Here is a 21,534-nt window from a genome sequence, read left to right on the forward strand (position 1 = left end):
ATGCTAATAATGCTATGAACAGTTCATCGCTGCATCCACAAATGCAAGGTAAAACTCTACCATGCCACCTTCTCTGGGCCCGAGTTTATTTAAGACGGACTAAGGTGAAGTGGAAAATTGTCCTGTGGTCAGACGAATTAAAGTTTCATATTCTTTTTGGAAATTAGTGATGCTGCATCCTCTGAACTAAAGACCAACCAGCTTATTAGCAGCGCCCAGTTCAAAAGTCAGCATGTGATGGTTTGGGGGAGTTTTGCTGCACATGGCATGGGTGACTTGCACAACTGTGAAGGCAGCATTACTGCTGAGTGATATTTACAGGTTTTGGAGCAACATATGCTGCCACCCAGACAACTACAGCCTACAGTCCAGACCTGTCATCCATTGAAAACATTTGGTGCATTCTGAAATGAAAAATATGACAAAGGAGACCCCAAACTGTTGAGCAGCTGAAATCATATATCACGCAAGAATGGAAAAACATTTCATTTTCAAAATTACAGCACTCAGTCTCTTCAGTTCCAAAATGCTTACAGTGTGCTGAGAACACAGCAAATTATATTAAAAAAAAAAAACACATTTGAAATTTGTCTTTGTATTGTTTTCAATTAAATATATGGTTTTAATGATTTGCACATGATTGTATTTCAGAATCAGAATCAGAATCAAGCTTTATTGGCCAGGTATATTTACACAGGCAAGGAATTAGGTTTGGTTACAGGAGCTCACACTGCACAGTAGCAGACAAACATGTATTGAATAATATAAAATAAAAAAAAATAAAACACGCACTCCTACCATCACTGACTCGTACACACACGCATACATTTTTTAAAAATTTACATCTTGCGTTCAAAGTATAAATTAGCAAACTGGACAATCACATGCTGTCCTGGTTATGTTGGGTGATCTCTGAGCAAACTCTGCATAGTAAAGTAGAGATGCTTATTGAACTGCCATGATCACAGGTCAGAAGTTGCTGTCCACTATAAAACAAACATGTATTTCCATTTTTATTTTTCTACAGCATGGTGGCTATCCTTTACATTTACATTTCATCTGACGGAGAAGCAGCTTAGAAAATGGATGGATGGATGGATGGATGGATGGATAAAACTCTTTACGTTACCTTACATCATAAGTTAAGAGTGTTTTTGCTTTCTCCTTCACTGCAATGTTTTTTCTTTGGACAGTGACAACAGGCGAAATACACCACAACATCCAAAAAAACTACAGTTTGCAACAGTACTACTAATAAATACTAATACAGCTGCATGTTTGTGCACATTTATTCTACTCCAATTTCACAGAGAGCACCACGTGAGGTTCTTCTGCTCAGGAGCCCCATCATGTGGTAATTCAGAGTTATGACTGTAATCTTTACTGAAAGGACAAAAAGTCTGACTAGAGCAAATGTGACACACTCTGGTCCTTGTGGTTGCCATACTGCTGCAAAAATAATTGTTTTACATTTCTAACACACCAGATTTCACAGTGCTGAGCCCCTCCAAGACTGGAGTCTAACCTTCCCGGTTTAGAGTGTTGCTTTACATCTAGACTTTCCTTTGTTTCCTTGAATAAGTGCAAGTACTACTCTGTTCTTGAAATGTTTAAGTGATACTTTTTTAATCCCACAAATGGGAAATTCCACCTCCACATTTAACCCATCCGTGAAGTAAAACACCACAAACACACTAGTGAATACACACACACTAGGGGGCAGTGAGCACACTTGCCTGGAGTAGTGGGCAGCCTTATCCACGGCACCCAGTCAGCAGTTGGAGGTTAGGTGTCTTGCTCAAGGACATCTCAGTCATGGACTGTCGGCACTGGGGATCAAAGCGGCAACCTTCTGGTCACAGGGCCAGGTCCCTGACCTCCAGCCCATGACTGCCCTTTTTTAAAAAAAATTAACTTATAAAATACAAATACACAAATATTTTTGACAGTTTTTGATATCAGGCAATTTTATTAGTACTACTTACTGTTCAAACCTGTTCAAACTGAATTTCTGACATAAAAAGCTGGCGATTAATGGCTCTCCATGGTGTTAATATTAAAGGAGACATAGCAAACAAAAACATCATTTTTTGGCATTTTCCTTGCCAAATTATAGATACAATAATTCACTATAACAATATTTTAACAATCTGCTTACAATTTTCTGTATTCTATATTCTGGCCTCTCACTAAAATAAGATCAATAGGCAGATAGTTTGACTAACAGGCTCTAGTAACACTCAGAGATGGGCATTACAGCTCTACTGAAGGAGTCCATGTCCAAACTGTAACATCCAAAGTAAAGAATATGTTACTTAGGTGCCTGTTATGAGCTTCAAACGTCTGTGTTTAAGCTAGAGAGCTGATATAAAAGCTGAAAATACATGTACGCTAACACATTATTATACTCCCATTAGGACAGCCAGCTGAACTCACACTGCGCTCCGACGAGGTCACCACACCTCTAACCTACTCAGTATTCCTTAGCACACAAAATCAACACCCTGAAAACGACGTGTTCTTCACAAAAAAAACTGTTAGATGTTAAATAAACAATAAAAACAGTACAATATATTTCCTGTAAATCGAATGTATAATCGAGGAAAATGTCAGGAGTAATGTTAGGACAGCAGAGCACCAAACAGTCAGATAGGAACTTGGCTGTAGAGCGGGTGTTTCTGGGGACCTTGTAGCGTTACACAGAGTTGATGCTAACGGCGGGTTTGAGTGTTGGTTTGAGAGAAACTCCGGCGCGTTTCCACCCACAGGCTTCACTAGCATGACTCGGGTTTGGGTTTGAGGAACCCAGATAATCGCCATGAACCTCGACAGACTTCGGAAGCGTGTGCGACATTACATAGATCAGGTGAAAAGAGTCTTGAGAGCTTAAAGCTAGCGCGGCCGGACTGGTGTTACATAGCCAGTATTACAGAGACTAGCCGTTAGCTTAGCTCAGCAGTGTCTGAGCTGTGTAGTTACTTAACGGATATAACAGATTCACTCCTATCTGGTGTTATTAGAGTACTGCGAGGCCCTGCAGCCAGAAACACATGTGACCCTGTGTCTGTTCTGATTTCACTGAAGGGAAGAGCGCTCTCTGAGTCCTGCTACAGGCAGCTAGCTAGATTGCTAACCCTTTTACTGGACTACAAACCTACCGCTATTTCACATTTAACAGCTTAACAGTAACTTGCATCTTTTATCAGAAGTACTGACATTGGCAGTGATGTGTTATTTTGGTTTTGAGCAGTGATGAATTCAGTCACTAACTATTAGTATTGCAAGCTAGGTTAGCTGGAAACTTTGTCCAAATGTGATGGGAAGTTGGCCAAGTTTTTTCGCTTCTTCTCAGTCTTCACTGTTTTCATTATTTTGCAGCAACAGTATCAGAGTGCTCTGTTCTGGGCTGATAAAGTAGCATCTCTATCTCATGGTGAGTATCATAGCTTCAGGTGCTGCATTTGACTAACGTTAATGTGTTAAATAAACTTTTAAACACTTCTTCTAGGTTTCTAGGCTGACTAATACAGTTATGATTGACACTTGTGTTTATTTTCATCAGAGGATCCTCAAGACATTTACTGGTTAGCACAGTGCCTTTATCTTACTTCGCAGTACCACAGAGCCTCTCATGCTCTACGGTCTCGCAAACTTGACAAGGTAAGGGCTGTTACAATAAGGTCAAATTTGTCAATTCATTCTGGAACGTGGGACATGGGTCTTCTAAGCCAGTTCTGCTTCTTACTGACCACTAGCTTACTTAATAGTCAACATGCAATCAGAATTTGCCCTTTTAAACTTGTTAGTGTGATGTCCTTGATCTTAAGCACAAATAATCATACCATATGATTTAAAAGACTAGCTTATTGTTTACTCATAATTGTTGATTGAAATGTAATGAGTTTAAGATCATCTTCTGAGTTTTGTTTAGTGCGCTGTGCACTAGTGGGTAGAGGAAAAAAATAATAACCACTAATATCATGTTTCACCTCCACCTCCCAGCAAACCCTTCCTATCTTAAAGAAAAAACAGCCAGCTAGTTAAAAGACCCTCTATGTTTACTTGTAAGTACATCAGAATGAATACAGATACAGAAGGGAAACGCCTTGTGTCTGAATTTTCTATTCAGGTTAACAGTAAGAGAGACAAACGTTATGCAGTTCAGGAATTAGTTAACTAATGGAGCAGTGTGTTCTGGATAGTATGTAGAAATCCACTTTTTGTAGGCAAGACATTGGCAAATAACACCATCTTTCTGGGATGTGTGCTTTGTTTTTGTTTTAAAGCTGTATGGAGCCTGTCAGTATCTTGCTGCAAGGTGCCATGTGAGTATTTCCAAGCATATGACATTTCAAAGCATGTTGACATGCATTTGTTTATTTGCATACTTGGTCGTGGAACTATTTACACCACAATAGGTGTAGTTCTTATTTTTACAATGCATTTCCATGTTTTTCTCTTTGACGTTTTTATTTTACTGCTCAATTTCTCACCAGCAAGTGCTTCCTTTTATTTTTTTATTTATTTCTTTTTTCTTTTTTCTTTCAGTATGCTGCCAAAGAGTACCAACAGGCACTTGATATTTTGGACATGGAAGAGCCAGCAAGTAAAAAGTTATTGGACAAAGGTTCAAAGGAGGACAGTGGCACAAGAGAAACAACCAAAGAATGGGAAATGTCCCCAGCCTCAGTGAGCAGTTTTTTCTTCTTATGATATTGACTCAGAAAAAAAACAATAATTTATATTATCTGCTTGCTTCTCTTGTTTTGTTTAACAAACTACACCACATTTCCTTCACTTCAATACTTTCTCATTATTGCTGTGCTACCTGTGATAACTGCATCGAAAAGAATAACAGACTGACAGAGATTCATAGCCGTAAAGAGGGAAGAATATTAGATTATACTTGGTCAGACTTCCGCTGTTCTCAGAGGTGACTTCAGGTCATACAAACTAAAAAAATCAGTAAATAATACTCATCTTAATAATAACTATTTCATGTAAGTAGACAGCATGAAAACAAAGAGAGACAAAGTCAGTGAAATCTCCTAAACATTAAAATTGTAGAGACTACTTTAATTGTAAATGATCAAATCTTGCTGTATGCAAACAAAAGAAATGCTAATAAACACTTAAATCACAATTACATGTTATGCAGTACTGCGCAAAAGTCTTGGGCACCTAAACATATTACTTAAAAACATTTCTCTCAGCAGTAAGTATGTTTTTGCTTTAACGTAGACAATACATCATTATAAAAAACACAATTACAGTAAAAAGTAATAACTGTGTGTATATATATATATATATATATATATATATATATATATATATATATATATATATATATATATATATATAATATATATATGATGATGTGTGGATGATGTGTGAATTTCTATCACCAGTTTACTTAATTTAATGAAATATTGACTAAGCAGTTAATTGGTTAATCCAACACATTTATACTCATTTATTTTTTTATCTATTTATTGAATTATTGTTATTTATATTATTTTGAATATTAGTTTTTCTAAGCAAATAAATGCTTACTGTCCAGAAAAATAGCTTTTTATATCAGATTCATCTCAGGTGAAATTTAATTCTGAAATTTCTGTAATCTGTAAATCTATAATAAGACTAAGGGTAATATGTCTACATCTTTTCATTGAGCTGTGTCATGTAGTCGTGTATTTATTGCGAAAATACATGCCTTGCTGATGATAATTCGATAGTGCCCTAGCTGCACATTTCTATGACTAATATAACTTCAGACTCTTGTACGCCTTATTTCATGGCTGAAAGTTACCTGCCTTCATGGCAGCACACAGAAATATGGTTGATGTTTGAAGGCCACAGCAGGTTAAGTGTTTCTGACTCCCTGTGGTCATGCCCCTCAGATCAGCAGTTCCATCTGCCTCCTGCGGGGAAAAATCTATGATGCCATGGACAACAGACCTCTAGCCACGTCCAGCTACAAAGAGGCCTTGAAATTGGATGTCTACTGCTTTGAAGCATTTGACCTTTTAACATCCCATCACATGCTGACTGCACAAGAGGGTAAGAGAAATGATTTATATTCAAGCTCACTGCATTTTCTACTGTTTGGTGTTTACCATTAAGCTATTAAGACTTTCCACTGGAGCTTCATCTTGGCCTTTTCTGTCGTTCCAGAAAGAGATTTCTTAGATTCCCTTCCCTTAGGCCAGCAATGCACTGAAGAGGAAGAGGAATTGCTACACTTTCTTTATGAAAACAAGTTAAAGAAGGTGAGAAAGCATCTCATTCTCCTTTAGATATTTGCATATAATGTGATATGTAGATGCAGAAATCACATTTTAAAATTATGCCCTTCAATTCAAAATAATCATCAATTATTGAATAGTGCCAAAATTAGAATTGAATGTTCACTAAATTGCTGATCTCTTCATTGACAGTATAACAAACCGAGTGAGATGGTCATACCTGATATGGTCAATGGTCTTCAGGACAATTTGGATGTAGTCGTCTCTCTTGCAGAACGACATTATTACAACTGTGACTTTAAGATGTGCTATGCTCTCACATCTATGTAAGTATGTTTTTCATAGAGTTGTACACAAATTCATGATCAAAATGATAAAATTAAGATTTTATAAGATTAAGATTATATATAAGAGAGAGAGAGAGAGAGATTTATATAGTAATTAAGAATAACTTGGTTTTGAGATTTGGAATGAGGTCTAAATGAAAAGAAATACAAAATTCTTTTGTCTCCTGGAAATGTAATATTAAGAGTATAACTATCCTATTTCAGTAATGGTTGAGTAAAGTAGAATAATGTGTAAGTGTAGTAACAAAGTACAGTTGCTCGAGTACTATCTCAGAATCACATTTTTACTTTTTAAAGCTCATTGAACTCATGTTAAAAACCTCATCTTGGGTGAGGTAACGTGGCATAAAATGAATCCCATTCCTCTGTGCCCGTGTTGACTTTGTGTTTCACCATACTGTTTGTTGTGAATGTCTTGTTAGTCTCAGTGGGTTTATACTGAGTGCTTCTCACATGTTTTCTGTTCAGGGTAATGGTGAAAGACCCATTCCATGCTAATTGTTTACCAGTGCACATAGGAACCCTGGTGGAGCTGAGCAAAGCAAATGGTAGGAAATCTATTACTTTGTTTTATTTTTCCACTTTTTAATTTAATTTAAATTTAAATTTAAATTTAATTTAGTTTAATTTTTTGTAACTGTCCTGTACTCGTGTCCTGACAGAATTGTTCTACCTATCTCATAAACTGGTGGATCTATACCCAAATAACCCAGTGAGTACAGCCTTTAAATGAAGTTTCCTGTATGTACCAATGTGTTTTGTACCTGCTTGTTTATAAATGTCTTTTTAATAATTGCCTAGGTGTCATGGTTTGCTGTTGGGTGTTACTACCTAATGGTAGGGCATAAAAATGAACATGCACGACGGTATCTTAGGTAAGACCAATGAGTTTGCCCATCAGTGACTCACAAATTGACATGAATACTCAAATATATGGCTAGCAAGGCAGCACATTAGACTTTGTAATTCTAAGCTGCTATTGATCAGTCATTGTAATGTTTTGTTTGGGTTGTAGTAAAGCCACCACATTGGAGCGTACATATGGGCCAGCATGGATTGCGTACGGCCATTCGTTTGCTGTGGAGAGCGAGCATGATCAAGCCATGGCAGCCTACTTCACTGCTGCCCAGCTAATGAAAGGGTATGCAAGGATTTTTAATTTTTAAAAAAATAAATGTTAACGTTTGTTTACTGTAGGTGATGTACAAGCTTGGGAATTGCTGTTCTCTTTAAAAAAAAAAGAAAAAGTAGTATAAAAGCATTGACTTTTCTTTTGAAAAGGTGTCATTTACCCATGCTGTATATTGGTTTGGAGTATGGACTCACCAACAACCCAAAGCTGGCAGAGCGTTTTTTCAGTCAAGCTCTGAGTATTGCTCCAGAAGACCCCTTTGTCATCCATGAAGTAGCTGTGGTGGCCTTCCAGAATGGCGAGTGAGTAGGCCTTGCAGGTCCTCATATTAACACTTTTGTAAAGTTAGCCAATTTTTTTACTTTTACTGAGATAATTAACCGGTTATATCATTCTAGCTGGAAGACGGCAGAAAAGTTGTTTCTAGATGCAATGGAGAAGATCAAAGCTATTGGCAATGAGGTAATTGTACAGTCAGTCTGAGAGAAATTTGTTACAGACCAAAGGAAAAACATTTCACACTTTCATTTGACACTTTCTGTTCTTGTGTTTAAAAAGAAATAACATGGGGCTTGTATACATTGGACCTTGTGGTGAAGTGAAATATTGTCGTTTATTTATTTTCTTCAGGTGACAGTGGACAAATGGGAGCCACTCTTAAACAATCTGGGTCATGTGTGTCGAAAACTGAAGTAAGTTAAAAGTGAGCATTATGGTTTCCAAGTTTTTTTTGTTTTTTTTTTACTAAGCTTTTTTTTGTGAGCAGAGTTTGAATATCTATGAGAACATTTACTATTCAGACTGCTGTTCACTATAATGCCTAAGTACTTCATTAGTGCTAATTCTTGTGTTTTAATGAGCCCTCTGAGAGGTGGTCCTCTTATTTTGCACAATATCTTGTCAATAGGCCACATTATTTCCAGGCAGGGCATGTGATGATCTAACTACGAAATAAGCTGAAAAGCACAGGCTTCTAAAATTACTCAAAGTGGTGTTTTTAATGAAGAGCTTTCAGAGAGCCCTGAACACATTGAATCATTTTCTCTTGTCTCTCTGTATAAACAGAGTACTTGTTCAGTATTGTCATTCCGGTTCTTAATGAATTATGCATGCCCACTCACTGAACATCATGGAAATTAAAACTTCAAGACCATGCTTCTTTCTTTACATGTTTGTTTGGGAATGAGGTATTCTCTTGCTTTCTTTAGCTGTGTTACTGAGCAGCTGAGAAATTGCATTTAGTTTGAACAATACTACCTTGGTGCACTTGGATCATAACATGAGGATTATGCAGAAGAGTGTTACCCTGTAAAACATACGTAAATGTTAGTGCTGTTATTTATTTATTTATTTATTTATTTATTTATTTTGCAGAAAGTATGAGCAGGCACTGGAGTACCATCGGCAGGCCCTGGTCCTCGTTCCTCAGCATGCCTCCACCTACTCGGCTATTGGCTATGTACACAGCCTCATGGGAGACTTTGAAAGTGCCATTGACTACTTTCACACTGTAAGCAATATGATTGCCTCAATGCATGCTCAATTTCTTATTACAGAATGCAGACTTTCTCAGTGAGCAGAGGTGCTAAAAAAAAAATTTGTTGCAGGCACTTGGTCTAAAAAGGGATGACACTTTTTCTGTTACTATGCTCGGCAACTGCATTGAGATGTATATCGGTGACTCTGATGCTTATATAGGTGAGTTAAACTTGCTCTCTCTGTGAAGAAGCCAGTGAAAGATTTGTGGTAACACTTTTACCTAAGCCCTGCTATTTAACATTGACATAAGCATGCCATGAGCATATTATGACAGATGTCATATGCTGTCATGAATGGTCTTGACAGAGTATGCCCAGTAATATATACCATTACCAGTAACCAGTTAATGAACAAAATTTGTCACAACCACTCATGACAGCATATGGCCTCTGCAATGTCATGTCTATGCTATAGTTATGTCAATGTTATGTAGCAGTGTCCAAGTAAATTGTTTCTTGATTTAATGATAGATTAAGAAATGTAAAAAAATCAGTGTGCTCAGACATTGTCTTTCTGTCACAGGGACTGACATCAAGGATAAAGTGAAGATGATCCCCAGCACGACAGCTCTAAAGAAGATACTCGGCACATCAGCTGACGCCAGCGACAGCCAGACCCAGCCTCTGGAGGAGAGCAGCGTTATGGCCCTGGAGACGCCGCCTGCCGATGCCTTCCAGCGCTTCCTCTTAGAATGTGACATGCACGAGAATGACATGATGCTAGAGACCTCCATGTCGGACACCAGCACGTGATGGTGGCAACTGTGTGTGCTAGAGAGAAATGGATACTGACATTTATAAAAGACTGAGTAAAGAAATGCGAGTGCTCCTAGGAAGACTTCACATGCTGCACTCCACCCTCAAAATCTACAGTGACGTTCGTCTTGCAGCTGTGGTGAAGTTTTATTATGAATAAATGTATTGAGATAAATGCAAAAGCATTTTAAAGATGAAAAAAGGAATCCAGGTAATAAATCCTGTATCAGTATTTTTGCACACTGTCTTTAGTGATCTTGTTCATGCTTGAAAAATACTGTCCTGCAGTAAAGAAAATAATGGAAAAACTGGGTTTAGTCAGACGGATGAAGTCTCTGCTGGTATTGACATTATTGACAACAAAAAATGTAGTTATTGCTAAAGAGAAGCATATGCTTTCATCAGTTTTTCTAATCTCTTGCAACAACTTGTAAATCAGTAACACGAGACATGCCCTTACTTGGCTGGTCTCTGTTTCCTTTAGAAAGCAGTTCTAAGATTCATTCCCTTTACTCTCCCTCTACCACAGCTGGTGGTCGAGTCTCCCAGTACTCATCCAGTGACGCCCCCTCTTCATTAAACTCAACGTCATGGCTCTTCACAGAGCAGTCAGTGAGAGGGGCAAAGATGTGATCTCAGTGTGACAGAGCAAGGTTAGGGAGCTAGGAGAAGCGGCAGTGAGAGAGATGGGCTGCGCACCTACTAAATCAAATCTGACCTACACTCATGAGCGCGTGTGTGGAGATCTGGACACGTGCTCCACTTTCGTACCGAGTCTGAAGAGCTCCGTGTCCACTCCAGAGGGACCCTCCCCCAGACTGTGTGTGGAGACCAGCAGTGGAAAACAAACTTTTCTCAGTGGTAAGATAGACTTTGTATTTGTTCCCTTCGTTGCTGAAAAAAGATCAGCTTAGTCAGCTCAAGCTTGTTAAGTTGGTGGGCCAGGTTGTCCCCCAGTCTATCAGTCTAGTCTATTTTGTCAGCCACTTTGAGCACCTTAAACCGGTAATGAGCTTCCATACGTTCACATTAGCAGGGTGAAGAGGCACGAATCCGATGCTGTGCCCTTATGTGAGACGGATCTGGTGTGTGAACACATAGATATGTGAGCTGTGTGAACACACAGATATGGTCTTTTCGAATCTGAGCCACTTTAGTGTGTGGTCCTAGATTACATACGCGTCCGGTTCATGGGTATGCGAGTTTTTGCATAGCGTTCAACGAGGCAGCAGAGCCAGTAAACGGGAAAAAGCAACACAGCTACGTTGTTTGCCGTTGATGACGCACGTGATTCGTACACGCTACGTCACTGACGTGCGCATGCGAGTCGTTTCAGGACCCAGTCTTTCACGTTAATGACAGATTTGCATCCCATACAGCAATGTGAGCAGAAACGTCTGAGCGGTCTGAGCAGTGAGGCTTGTAATGTGAACACGGTTTAAGATTATTTAAAGAGATCTTAGGCCTTGTTCATGCTGCCAGCCCACATCTGATTTTTGTACATCCAGAATGTAGCCAGATTGATTTTTGATGGTCTGCTCAGCACAAAAACCACATGAAATCTGATTTTGGCTAATCAGATTCAAACAACATTTTAAGGTGGTTCTTCTAATCAGATTTTTACATTTGCGTCTCTGTCCGGATGCTCTGATCACTTACAAATGACCGTGCGGACGGTCATCTAAAAAGATCTGTTTTGAGAAGCAAAAACCGATTGTTTGACTAAGGCAGGATTTCTGACTTGTTCAGTTTCAAAAAACTAACAAATAGGGCTGGGAGTCGGTCCCCAGTAGAATCGATTCCCGGATTCCAGGCACACAGTAATCAAGACCTCTGGACTTGACCTCATACAGTGTGGTTAAAGTTTCCCCGTGCCCAATATTCTGTCATGGTCTAATACAGTCTGGATGGAAAATGCATCCGTCCAACAACACCATTATGAGCGTGTGCACATCTTTATTGCAACCGTGACATGTAGAGGCACAGGTATTGTAGTTATAGTGTTCATGTTGTAGCTTCAGTTTATAGAAAGACAAAGGGGAGTGCTCTTTATTAAACAAGGCCAGAAAGGCACATAGAAAGCATAGAACCTGTGAGAGAGGACATCACTAGCAGCATGCTTCAACCTTAGAGACCAACCCCCAACACAAAACGCCCTCACCCGCAGACACAATAAACCACAGTTACATACATCTTTACTTTAACAATGACTTTTAAACAACATTAAAGTCCCTTTTTAGGAGGGCATGCATCTATGTATGTATGTATGTATGTATGTGTATATATATATATATATATATATATATATATATATATATATATATATATATATATATATATATATATATATATATATATACACACACACACACACACACACTATATATATCTCAAACAAAAGTTAGTTGGCTGAGAAATCCTGCTTGGTCACACAGGCCCCAGATATTGGCCGGAATTTCCAGCTGGTCAGTCAATAAAGAATTACATATGAGTTTGTCTTTGTGTTTACGTCACATAATCCACTACAACAGTGGATTCTGTGTTTTTCAGCATCTCTGCTTTCATGCTGTTTTTCAGTGCCTGGTCGGGAGTGCAGTGGTCGTCCTGGGCTCCAGCCACCCTGCAGCCCCCACAGGCCCCCACCAGCCAGTGGCAGCACTGACACCAGCAGCAGCAGCAGCAGTGACTCTGAGGAAAGCGAGAGTCCATCAGGGAAACACTAAACACAACAAAATAAAGTGACCCTTCCCATCACGTCACCCCAGTGCAGACAGCTGCTCATCCGTTTCCCCTAAAAACAGGAGGATTATTTGGGAGTTTGTTCCCATTTTCTGCAAGTACAGCCTCTGCTTTTCTGGGAAAGCTTTACACTATATGATGGAACATTGCTGTGAGGATTTGATTGCATTTGGCCGCAAGATCCAGATAGAAAGAAGCTAGCGGGCTACTGATGGCAAAGCTGGCGGCACACTAGCTTTTCGCTCAGTATTTTCTCTGTGGCCTGTAGGTGGTTAAGCAGAGTGTTAAACAAATGCCACTTTTCATTGCTCATTTTTGCTTGCATTCCAAATTAGCAAAGTGCAGCAACAACATTTTTGACAATCATTTTATATTAGGCCTAGACATTGTCTTTTTTTTCCTCAGTTGTTTGTAATAGTTGTCTTGTATTTTGTAAAATAAAAGTGTGCATTTAAAATCTGCTTGCGGAGATTAAATCATGGCTAGACCTTGTATGCAGGATGATAATCAGGGTGGTTCAGCAGTGGCACACAATCTGCTTGGTATCTATAAGAGTGAGGTTAGGTGCTAATGCTGTATGATCAGTTCTGGCACTCCAACTTGTTCAAAGGTATTGGGATGGAGCTCCAACAGTTCCACTGCTCCTCAGACCAGCGCTTGGGGGCTATTTAGGCCTCTGACACTTGGCAGTGGGCATGGTGACCTTAGGCTCATGTTTGGCTGCTCCAGAGCATCCTATTCTACTGGCAGTGCTTTTTCTAGGGAGATTATATAAGCTGTGTGTGCAGCTGAACACGTGTGTCAGCAGTGAGAGCGCCTGAAAGGCCTTAAAGTAGAATTCTCACGACAACTCACCCTTTTTAATTAAATTAACTGTTACACGTGGACAAGTTTAATTCTCATCTGTGATACAGTTCAGAGCAGCTCAACACACAAGTAAAAACCGCGACGGTGACATTAGGGAAACACGAAGCGCGATGATATCGCCACTGGTTTTGTTTTCACTTCAACTCTCGCGGGATTTGGCGCCGAGTTCTCGCGAGCGCGGGCGGAGAAGAGAAATGGAGATATGAGGGCTGAAAGGGAGCAGACGACAGGAAGCAGGGAGAGAGGCATCGTCGAGATCCAGTTCAGGGACGCCCAGAGGGAGCAGGAGAGCGCTTCGGCCAACCAAAAACAGAAAGAGGAGAAAAAGGAAATCTTCACTAAGGTACGTTAGACGAGGGGAGGGCCTGCCGTCCTGTGGAGAGAGACGGGGGAAGGGGGGGTTGTCGAGGGAGGTGGAGGAGATTCAGCACCCCGGACAGCGACCACCGCGTCAAACTAACACCCGTGAACACGAAGAGACACCGAGCTGTTCAGTGGGTTAAACCTCCTTCTCATTAATAGGCCGGTCTTGCTTGTTTTGTGAGGAATCTTTATCAACGAGGCTGAAGTCAGCTTCTTCGAATTTCCCTGTTCCACCTTAAATGGTGCAGCAGTTATTACAATAACGCCTGAGGCACGAGAACGAAACTGCTGCACTACTTAAGAGGGGACGGTACAATTCGAGCCAGAAGCTTCAGCCTCGTTTTTGGAGAAAATGTTAGTTTGACCCTTTGCTGAGACGCTGCGCAATCCAGTCGTGAAACATGTTCTAGTCTGTGCTGTAAATGTGTTCATGAGCCTCCCAAGCACCATTTAGCGCAGCTGAGAAAGGTGTTGACAGGTTTTATACGTTTAAAATCAACAGACGTCGTTCAAAGTGCTCTGCAAAAAGATTAGATACACTTAAAATTCACTCTGTGTTCAAAATATTCTAGATTTATGCTCATCCATGGTTCCTCTCGAAAATTAAGTATTAATTAAGGTGAGTATTAATAGGGAGTATTTAACCCTTTGCTGCTAAGAGTCTGTACTGTTCTAGGAACTGGGAAGGATTTACACTAGAACATTGCTGTGAGGATTTGATTGCATTCAGCACCAGGAGCGTTAGTGAGATCAGCTAATCATGTTGGATGGTTAGTTCTGGATCACAAATGTATTGGATGGATCTCCACCTTGCAGGAAATGCAGTTCCACTGCTCCACAGCCTGTTTTTTGGAGCTTGATACCCCTTTCTGTTGTAAAAAGTATACCAGGGCAGATGTTGATTTTAAATGTTTTTGAGGTTTATATTAAAATGTAAATTATTGCTTTTGATCATTTATTTATTTTGCTTAACATTCATTTATTCCACATTTTTATGCGAGTTGAATAAAACCAGTTGTTTGTTACCACATGAGCTAAGTTTTTTAGGTTGAACTGACAAACCATTTCTTACACTGCGGCCAATGTTTGGCAATTGGCATGGCGACCTTGGGGTCATGCAGCTGCAGGCTTAAAGTTGAGTTTGAAGCTGATATGAAGGGGCGGAATCTAATTCTGAATAGTAGTCTTGTAACACTAAACTCCCTGTGACACTGGGGGATTTTTTCAGTGCCAAAGACAAATGACCAACAGCTCATTTCTCATTCCAGGTTGTTATTCGCCGGCTGCCACCCAGTCTATCAAAAGACCAACTTGCGGAGCATCTCAGTCCACTGCCTTCATTTGACTATTTTGAATTCTTTCCAGCTGATCAAAGGTGCTGTTTATCAGACCTATTTAAACGTCATTTTTCCGACTGGTATGAGAATACAACCTATAATAAGCCTGTTCATGATTCCTCCCACAGTCTGTATCCACATCTTTTCTCCAGAGCCTATATCAACTTTAAAAACCCTGATGATATTGTTCTCTTCAGAGATCGCTTCGATGGTTACGTTTTCATCGACAATAAAGGTGATGCTGTCATTATTTCTCAGTATTTTACCATTTTTGACAGCCTCATGTTTTAACTTGTTTTTTTTCCCCACTCTGATTACTGAAAAATAACATTTCACATCTGTCCTTCATTTAGGCCAAGAGTATCCGGCTATTGTAGAATTTGCACCTTTTCAGAAAGTTTCCAAGAAGAAACTCAAGAAGAAAGATGCCAAGGCAGGAAGCATTGAGGAAGGTATTTGTGAAACACTGGCGATTTTTGAAAAAGTCTATTGTGTTTCCCCTACAGCTGAGCTCTTCAAGTTTGGACCTCAAATCCAAATCAGCCTGGTTTTTTTAATGACTGGTAGTTAATCAAGCAGCTTACACAACTAGGTGGTTGATTTGTAATCACACCTCATTCTTAGCTTAAAAAAAACTCCCATTCTGGTCTACAAAGTAACACATTTTTACTACTTCCAATGTTTTGTCTTATTAGACCCAGAATACAAACGATTTCTGGAGAACTACTCCTGTGATGAGGAAAAGTCAATGGCCAATCCAGAAACACTGCTGGGGGAGATTGAGGCTAAAACAAGAGAGCTTATAGGTATGCATGTACTTACGCTTTGGCACTATGGCAGTGAAACTGATAACATCACTTTTCCTATTGCTTCTCATGTTTAGCACAGGACATGCTGAAATATATTTCACAATCAAAGTTTTGTGGTTGCTAGCTTTGTCACATTTTTATGTATTTTACTTCATTTCAGCTAAAAGGACAACCCCACTTCTGGAATACATAAAGAACAAGAAGTTGGAAAAACAGGTTGGGACACAGAAACTCATCAGATCTTTATCTTGGTAAACATAAAAACTCCATTGCTACTCTTTATTACACCAAATTATTTTTCAAACCACAGAGAATTCGAGAGGAAAAAAGAGAAGAGAGGCGCCGGAGAGAGCTGGAGAAGAAACGGCAAAGGGAAGAGGAGAAGAGGAAACGCAGGGAGGAGGAGAGGCGAAAGCGTAAGGAAGCAGAGAAACAGAAGAAACTCTCTGAAAAGGAGATCAAAATCAAAGTACGGCCACTTCCTTTTTCAAATCATCCTTTTTAAAAGAGTCAAGGATTTTAGTCCTCATTAAAATATTATTGTCACAAATTAAGCTTCATCAGGTTTGTGTCATAAGAACTTATATATAATCCTGATGTTTCTCTAGCTCTTGAAGAAATGTGACAGGGATGATGAAGTGGACTCAGACAGACTGAAAGATAAAGGAGACAGTGGCGAGACAGAGAGGAACAAGTGGGAGAAACCTGCAGGACACACTAAGTCAAAGGAACCAAAGGACAAGTAAGGGCTCTTATAATGATATTCTTAGTTATTCCTGCAGTGTAGAAGTGATCTGCCTCAAAGTAATAAAAACCATCATGTTGGTTAAAAAAAAAAAAACCTACAAAATCAATATAATATTCCATTGATAACTGAAAATTCTACAAGTTAGTTTCAAACGCTGATTGGTTGAGAAGTATTCTATTAGTTTTGTTCAGCATGTACACTATATGTCCAAAAGTATACAGACTAGTCACTCAGCACTCAGCTCACTAATGTTCTTGAGGCTGAATGAAATCAAATACTTTTTTCACAAGTGTAAAGCCTTGACAGAAGAGTAGAGGCTGTTACTGCAGCAAAAGAGGAAAAAAACCCCAATTAAAACCTTTTAACATTATATTAACACTATGAAGAAAAGCAGGTGTCTACAAACATTTGGACCTATAGAATTTTTTTTCACCATACTGGTTTTATTCTGCTGGTTGCTGTGTAATAACAGTGCTCACTTTAAACCACCGGCACTACTTTTTTGACAGACAAAATACCCAATATAAAAAAATCTTTGAGACAACATTCAGGGCATTCATGTGTTGCATGGTTTTCTCTGTTGGAAAAGCAAAGGAACCTTTGAGATGATCTACAGCCGTGGTGCTAGTTGTGATGACCCCTTTCCTCATGTTCTGCTGCGTAAATAGAGATGCTTCTGTATGGTGGGTTTCTGCTCTTTGGTAGAGTTCAGCTGGAGAGTGACAAGGAGCAGCGTGAAGGTCATGGCCGCCGGCAGAGGGACAAAGAGCACAGGGGTCGAGAAGAGGAGCGCAAGCGGCAGCGGCACCACTATGAGTTCGATAAGTTCATGCGGCGCAAGGAGGAGACCAAATGGGGCAAAGGCTACTGTCAAGACAGGGCCAAAAAAGATGGTCATAATCACAGTTATTCATACTGCCCAGAGACAGGGGACAAGCTGGGCAAGGACGAAAGGGATGACATGGGGAACAGGAAAGAGCGTATTCGCAATAAGGTAAGCAAGAGCTGATAGACCAACAGAGTCTCAAACACAGTTCTTTTACCGCAGACTCTAGCTTCTCATAAGCATCAGTGTGTACCAGAGCCACTCAGTGATAAGAAACATGCACTTTAATGTGAAAGTTCAGTCACTGCTTAAGGACAACACAAGCACATGTCATGGCATTTAGTAATAACATTCATCAGTCTATTAGTTCAGCACTCAGCTATGTGGTACTGTTTCCATTTAGACTATTCTCCTGTGGTCACTGTTATTCACATGTCATTATAGCTGTGGGTGTGCAATACAAATCCTCCTCCCTCCTGGGGCTTGTATTGCAGCCCATGCTTGTGTTGTGAGCCGTAGAGTGCTGAATGTGTTGTTGAGGCAGTTAGCTGTTGAATTTGGCTGTGAGTTGGAAATCTTGGGTTGATCATTGACGGAAGACAACGTGTCTCTCAGTCTGTGTTAGTGCATCAGGAGAAAAGGACCTCCCAGTCTGAGGGGCCAGACCAGATAGGAGGGGCTCTGCCAGCCAAGGTACAGCTAGATTTTGAGCCTTTCTACCCAAGGGGAGGGGATACCACATTGCTGTACGCTGGGAGACCCCACACTTTACAACTCTAGATTTCGTTATTGACAGCAAAAAGAGGCACGGCATGTTGGTGTGACACTTTTCATAATGTCACATTAGTAGGGGTGTAACAATACATTGTGAAACAATATACAGTGGAAATAGCAATGTGCAGATGGGCAATATAAACTGCTTTTTGTTTAAAATGACATTTAACCTACACAAGCACGTTCATTTCAACCGACTTCACACCAGCACACTCACACCTCGACCGGCACTAGCACATTCAGCTTAACCCACACAAGCGCGTACAGCCTAGCCCGAATCATTGTGTGTAGCTTAACAAACAAGCCCATTCTGCATAACACACATCAGCATGTTCCACTAAACCTCTACCAGCACGCTTGGCTTAATGCCATCAGCCCATATAAATTAGCCCAAGCTAGCACGTTCAGCACTACTAAGACATTCACCTTAACCCTTATCAGCACGTACACATTAACCCACGCTAGCACGTTCTGCTTAACCTGCACCTGTGCTGTTGACTTAACCCGCAACAGCTCGTTCAGCTTAACTTTTTCCAGCATGTTCATCTTAAACTGCACCAGAGTTTCTGGCTTAACACGCATCAGCATGTACAGCGTAACTCACACCAGCAAATTGTGCTTAACTTTCTCCAGCACATTCGGCTTAAGCTGCACCAGAGCTTTCGGCTGAACCTGCATCACAGCTTTTGCCTTAACCCACACCGGCATGTTCTGCTTAACCAGCAACAACACAATTACCTTAACCCGCACCAGCACGTTCAGCATAACCCACAACAGCACATACAGCGTAATTCGCAGCAGCATGTTTGGCTTAACCCACACCAGCACGTTCAATATCAAATGTTACACTCCTAACTTAACCCACATTAGCACATTCAGGTTAAAATAAAATCCACTGAAACTTCAGCGCAATTCAGCTGATGTTCAACAAACATCAAGACCAAAAGTGACTACAATGGAAAAGATTTTCATTTAAAAGTTTAAAGCAAATTTCTGCTGCTTTTCAATGCTTTTGCTGTCAAAAACGTGTTGCGTGCTGTTCTAAACTGTTAAATATGGGGGAAGAACACTAATCAGAGCCAGACAGTGGTTCACTTTTGCTCTGCTTAAACAGGCCTTTTAGGGGGGGTTCAGTGTTATCGCTTTGAAATAAAATATGAGTGTCTCGCTTTTGTCTCTTGTGTCTCACTCTTATCTTGGGACAGGACCGGCCTGCCATGCAGCTGTACCAGCCAGGCGCCCGCAACCGCAAGCGCATGGGCTCCGGGAACAAAGCCTTTGACTTCAGCCCCATCTCTCCAGAGTCCGGCGCTGAACACTGCTATGAGCTTGCTATAGGAACGAGCTCTGAGAAAAGTGGAGATGAGTGACAGAAAAGCATCTTCAGGCAAGGCAGGGAGAAGGGCAATAATGCAGCTGAAGAATCGGCTTGTTTAATCATGTTCTGTTTCCTTTATGCTGTCAGTGAGTGTTGTGAATGGAGCCAGGCTCCTCCCTCATTCTCATGCACTACATCACCAGTATGTACAGATTCATGAATTGTTAGGTCAGTCAATGTTCATGAAGGCTACTGTATGCTTGATATGTGTGTGTGTGTGTGTCTATATATATATGTATGTATATATATATATGTATGTATGTATAAGATCACTGCCTGTTAGGATACACGTTTTCTACACCACGCCACAGGAACTCGGCACACTTTATCTGTTGACCACTTGTCTGAGATCAAATACCTCATCATTTACAGAGGACAGATTTATATGCCTTTTGTAGTGAATCAAATGGATTCTGACAGACTAGAAAGTTTTATGGGCAGTATATAGATTTTGCTGTCAAGACCATAAATACATGTTGTGAAATCTGTATTTTTAAAATGTTAAATGTATGCTTATGTCAAATCAGTTTTGCTAATGCAGTATGGCTCTGTAAGAGACACATTTACGATTTTTCTTTGTGTGTGCAGCGTGAGCATATGTATGCGCATGCCCTTTGCTTCAGCATGTACCTCTTTATTTCAAATAATAATGCTAAACAATGCCTTTAAGTGATCAGTATCCTCTGTGTTAGACTGACATTGTGGCTTTTCATGCGATTACAGTACTTCTAGGTTGATGTGAGCCTTTAGCTAATTTCAGATCAGTGTTTCACCTGCGAGCCAAGAAGAACAAATTCTGAGTGAAAAGCTACTGAAAACACAATAAACTTGTATTTTACATAGGTCATGTAAGATCTTTTGAATGACATTATATTTCTAAACGGTGTTCAACGGTTTTTCATGTGGAAGATTCAGATAAACGACAGTGTCACGTGTCACATGCCTTAGAGATGATTTGCACTTGACAGTTTCATCCACCATTATAAGGGTGTTTGAAATACAGGGTTGTTTTGCTCTCACTTAGAAGACCAAGAAAACTGAATCTGTTCACATAAGGTACTTCAAAGATATAAAATTACATTTTTGATGGGTTTCCCTATACTGTTTGTCTACAATAAAGATGTTATCCCATAAGAAATGGATTTCTGTCAGTCTTTTGGCTTGATCACTAATTTCAGATATGCAAAGTTTAAGTTTAGGTGATTTCTAAAATTTTGAAGACATAGGCTGGCCAATGATGTTTCTACATAATTCAATCTTATTAGATGTAAACAACGTGATTTAGAGTGGTTTGATATAAAATGATGCATTGCGAGAAACTTACTAAAACCATTTTTTACTTTTTTTTAAACTTTTTTTTTTAAACACAATGGTGGGGACAGGAACCAGTGGTCACAATGCAAATATAGGCATTTTAATTACTATGCAAATTGAGCAGTTAACCTACACTCATCTTCTGTGATTTTATTAGAAATAATGTTCATAACAGTAAACTAATGATAAACACAAATCTGTGGGAAATACTTTGTCTTATAACACTCTGCATGTACCAACACAGCATTAAAGGATTTAAAAAAACCGAATCTCAAAACTATTGTAAAACAATGGCTCGGGTATCAGTATTTATATTTAATTTAACAGTTTTCGTTAAATGCTTTTACTCGTGTTGTTCCTG

The 21,534-nt window shown here is 39.8% G+C and overlaps 2 protein-coding genes across 3 annotated transcripts; both read left to right on the forward strand.

Annotated features, from left to right (window-relative positions):
* Window positions 1-2,696: 2,696 nt before the first annotated feature.
* cdc16 (cell division cycle 16 homolog (S. cerevisiae)) lies at window positions 2,697-10,258 on the forward strand. The gene is made up of 18 exons (XM_017695293.2): window positions 2,697-2,866; window positions 3,379-3,433; window positions 3,563-3,660; window positions 4,287-4,325; window positions 4,549-4,689; window positions 5,901-6,060; window positions 6,175-6,269; window positions 6,438-6,571; window positions 7,061-7,140; window positions 7,255-7,304; window positions 7,394-7,467; window positions 7,608-7,733; window positions 7,874-8,026; window positions 8,123-8,186; window positions 8,355-8,416; window positions 9,099-9,234; window positions 9,332-9,422; window positions 9,786-10,258. Exons 1-18 carry the CDS (start codon window positions 2,819-2,821, stop codon window positions 10,013-10,015), a joined length of 1,836 nt encoding a protein of 611 aa, XP_017550782.1. The 5' UTR covers window positions 2,697-2,818; the 3' UTR covers window positions 10,016-10,258.
* Window positions 10,259-13,686: 3,428 nt separating this feature from the next.
* On the forward strand, window positions 13,687-21,001 carry upf3a (UPF3A regulator of nonsense mediated mRNA decay). Of its 2 annotated transcripts, XM_017695291.2 has the most exons (11): window positions 13,687-13,967; window positions 15,256-15,362; window positions 15,453-15,559; window positions 15,678-15,776; window positions 16,020-16,130; window positions 16,294-16,349; window positions 16,444-16,602; window positions 16,742-16,875; window positions 17,587-17,875; window positions 18,323-18,400; window positions 19,687-21,001. In XM_017695291.2, exons 1-11 carry the CDS (start codon window positions 13,827-13,829, stop codon window positions 19,849-19,851), a joined length of 1,446 nt encoding a protein of 481 aa, XP_017550780.1. In that variant the 5' UTR covers window positions 13,687-13,826; the 3' UTR covers window positions 19,852-21,001. The 2 variants fall into 2 exon arrangements, with proteins under 2 accessions (XP_017550780.1, XP_017550781.1); XM_017695292.2 differs by lacking the exon at window positions 18,323-18,400.
* Window positions 21,002-21,534: the final 533 nt, after the last annotated feature.

The sequence above is a fragment of the Pygocentrus nattereri genome, chromosome 6 (assembly GCF_015220715.1).
Source record: "Pygocentrus nattereri isolate fPygNat1 chromosome 6, fPygNat1.pri, whole genome shotgun sequence".
NCBI lineage: Eukaryota > Metazoa > Chordata > Actinopteri > Characiformes > Serrasalmidae > Pygocentrus > Pygocentrus nattereri.

Bases quoted from the DNA above. Each gene is read 5' to 3' on its own strand.
- cdc16 (XM_017695293.2), top strand. From the start codon at position 2,819: ATGAACCTCGACAGACTTCGGAAGCGTGTGCGACATTACATAGATCAG. The intron at 4,690-5,900 runs GTGAGCAGTTTT...CATGCCCCTCAG, and splicing joins GGGAAATGTCCCCAGCCTCA to ATCAGCAGTTCCATCTGCCT. The intron at 7,734-7,873 runs GTATGCAAGGAT...TCTTTTGAAAAG, and splicing joins GCTGCCCAGCTAATGAAAGG to GTGTCATTTACCCATGCTGT.
- upf3a (XM_017695291.2), top strand. From the start codon at position 13,827: ATGAGGGCTGAAAGGGAGCAGACGACAGGAAGCAGGGAGAGAGGCATC. The intron at 15,560-15,677 runs GTGATGCTGTCA...TCCTTCATTTAG, and splicing joins CGTTTTCATCGACAATAAAG to GCCAAGAGTATCCGGCTATT. The intron at 16,131-16,293 runs GTATGCATGTAC...ACTTCATTTCAG, and splicing joins TAAAACAAGAGAGCTTATAG to CTAAAAGGACAACCCCACTT.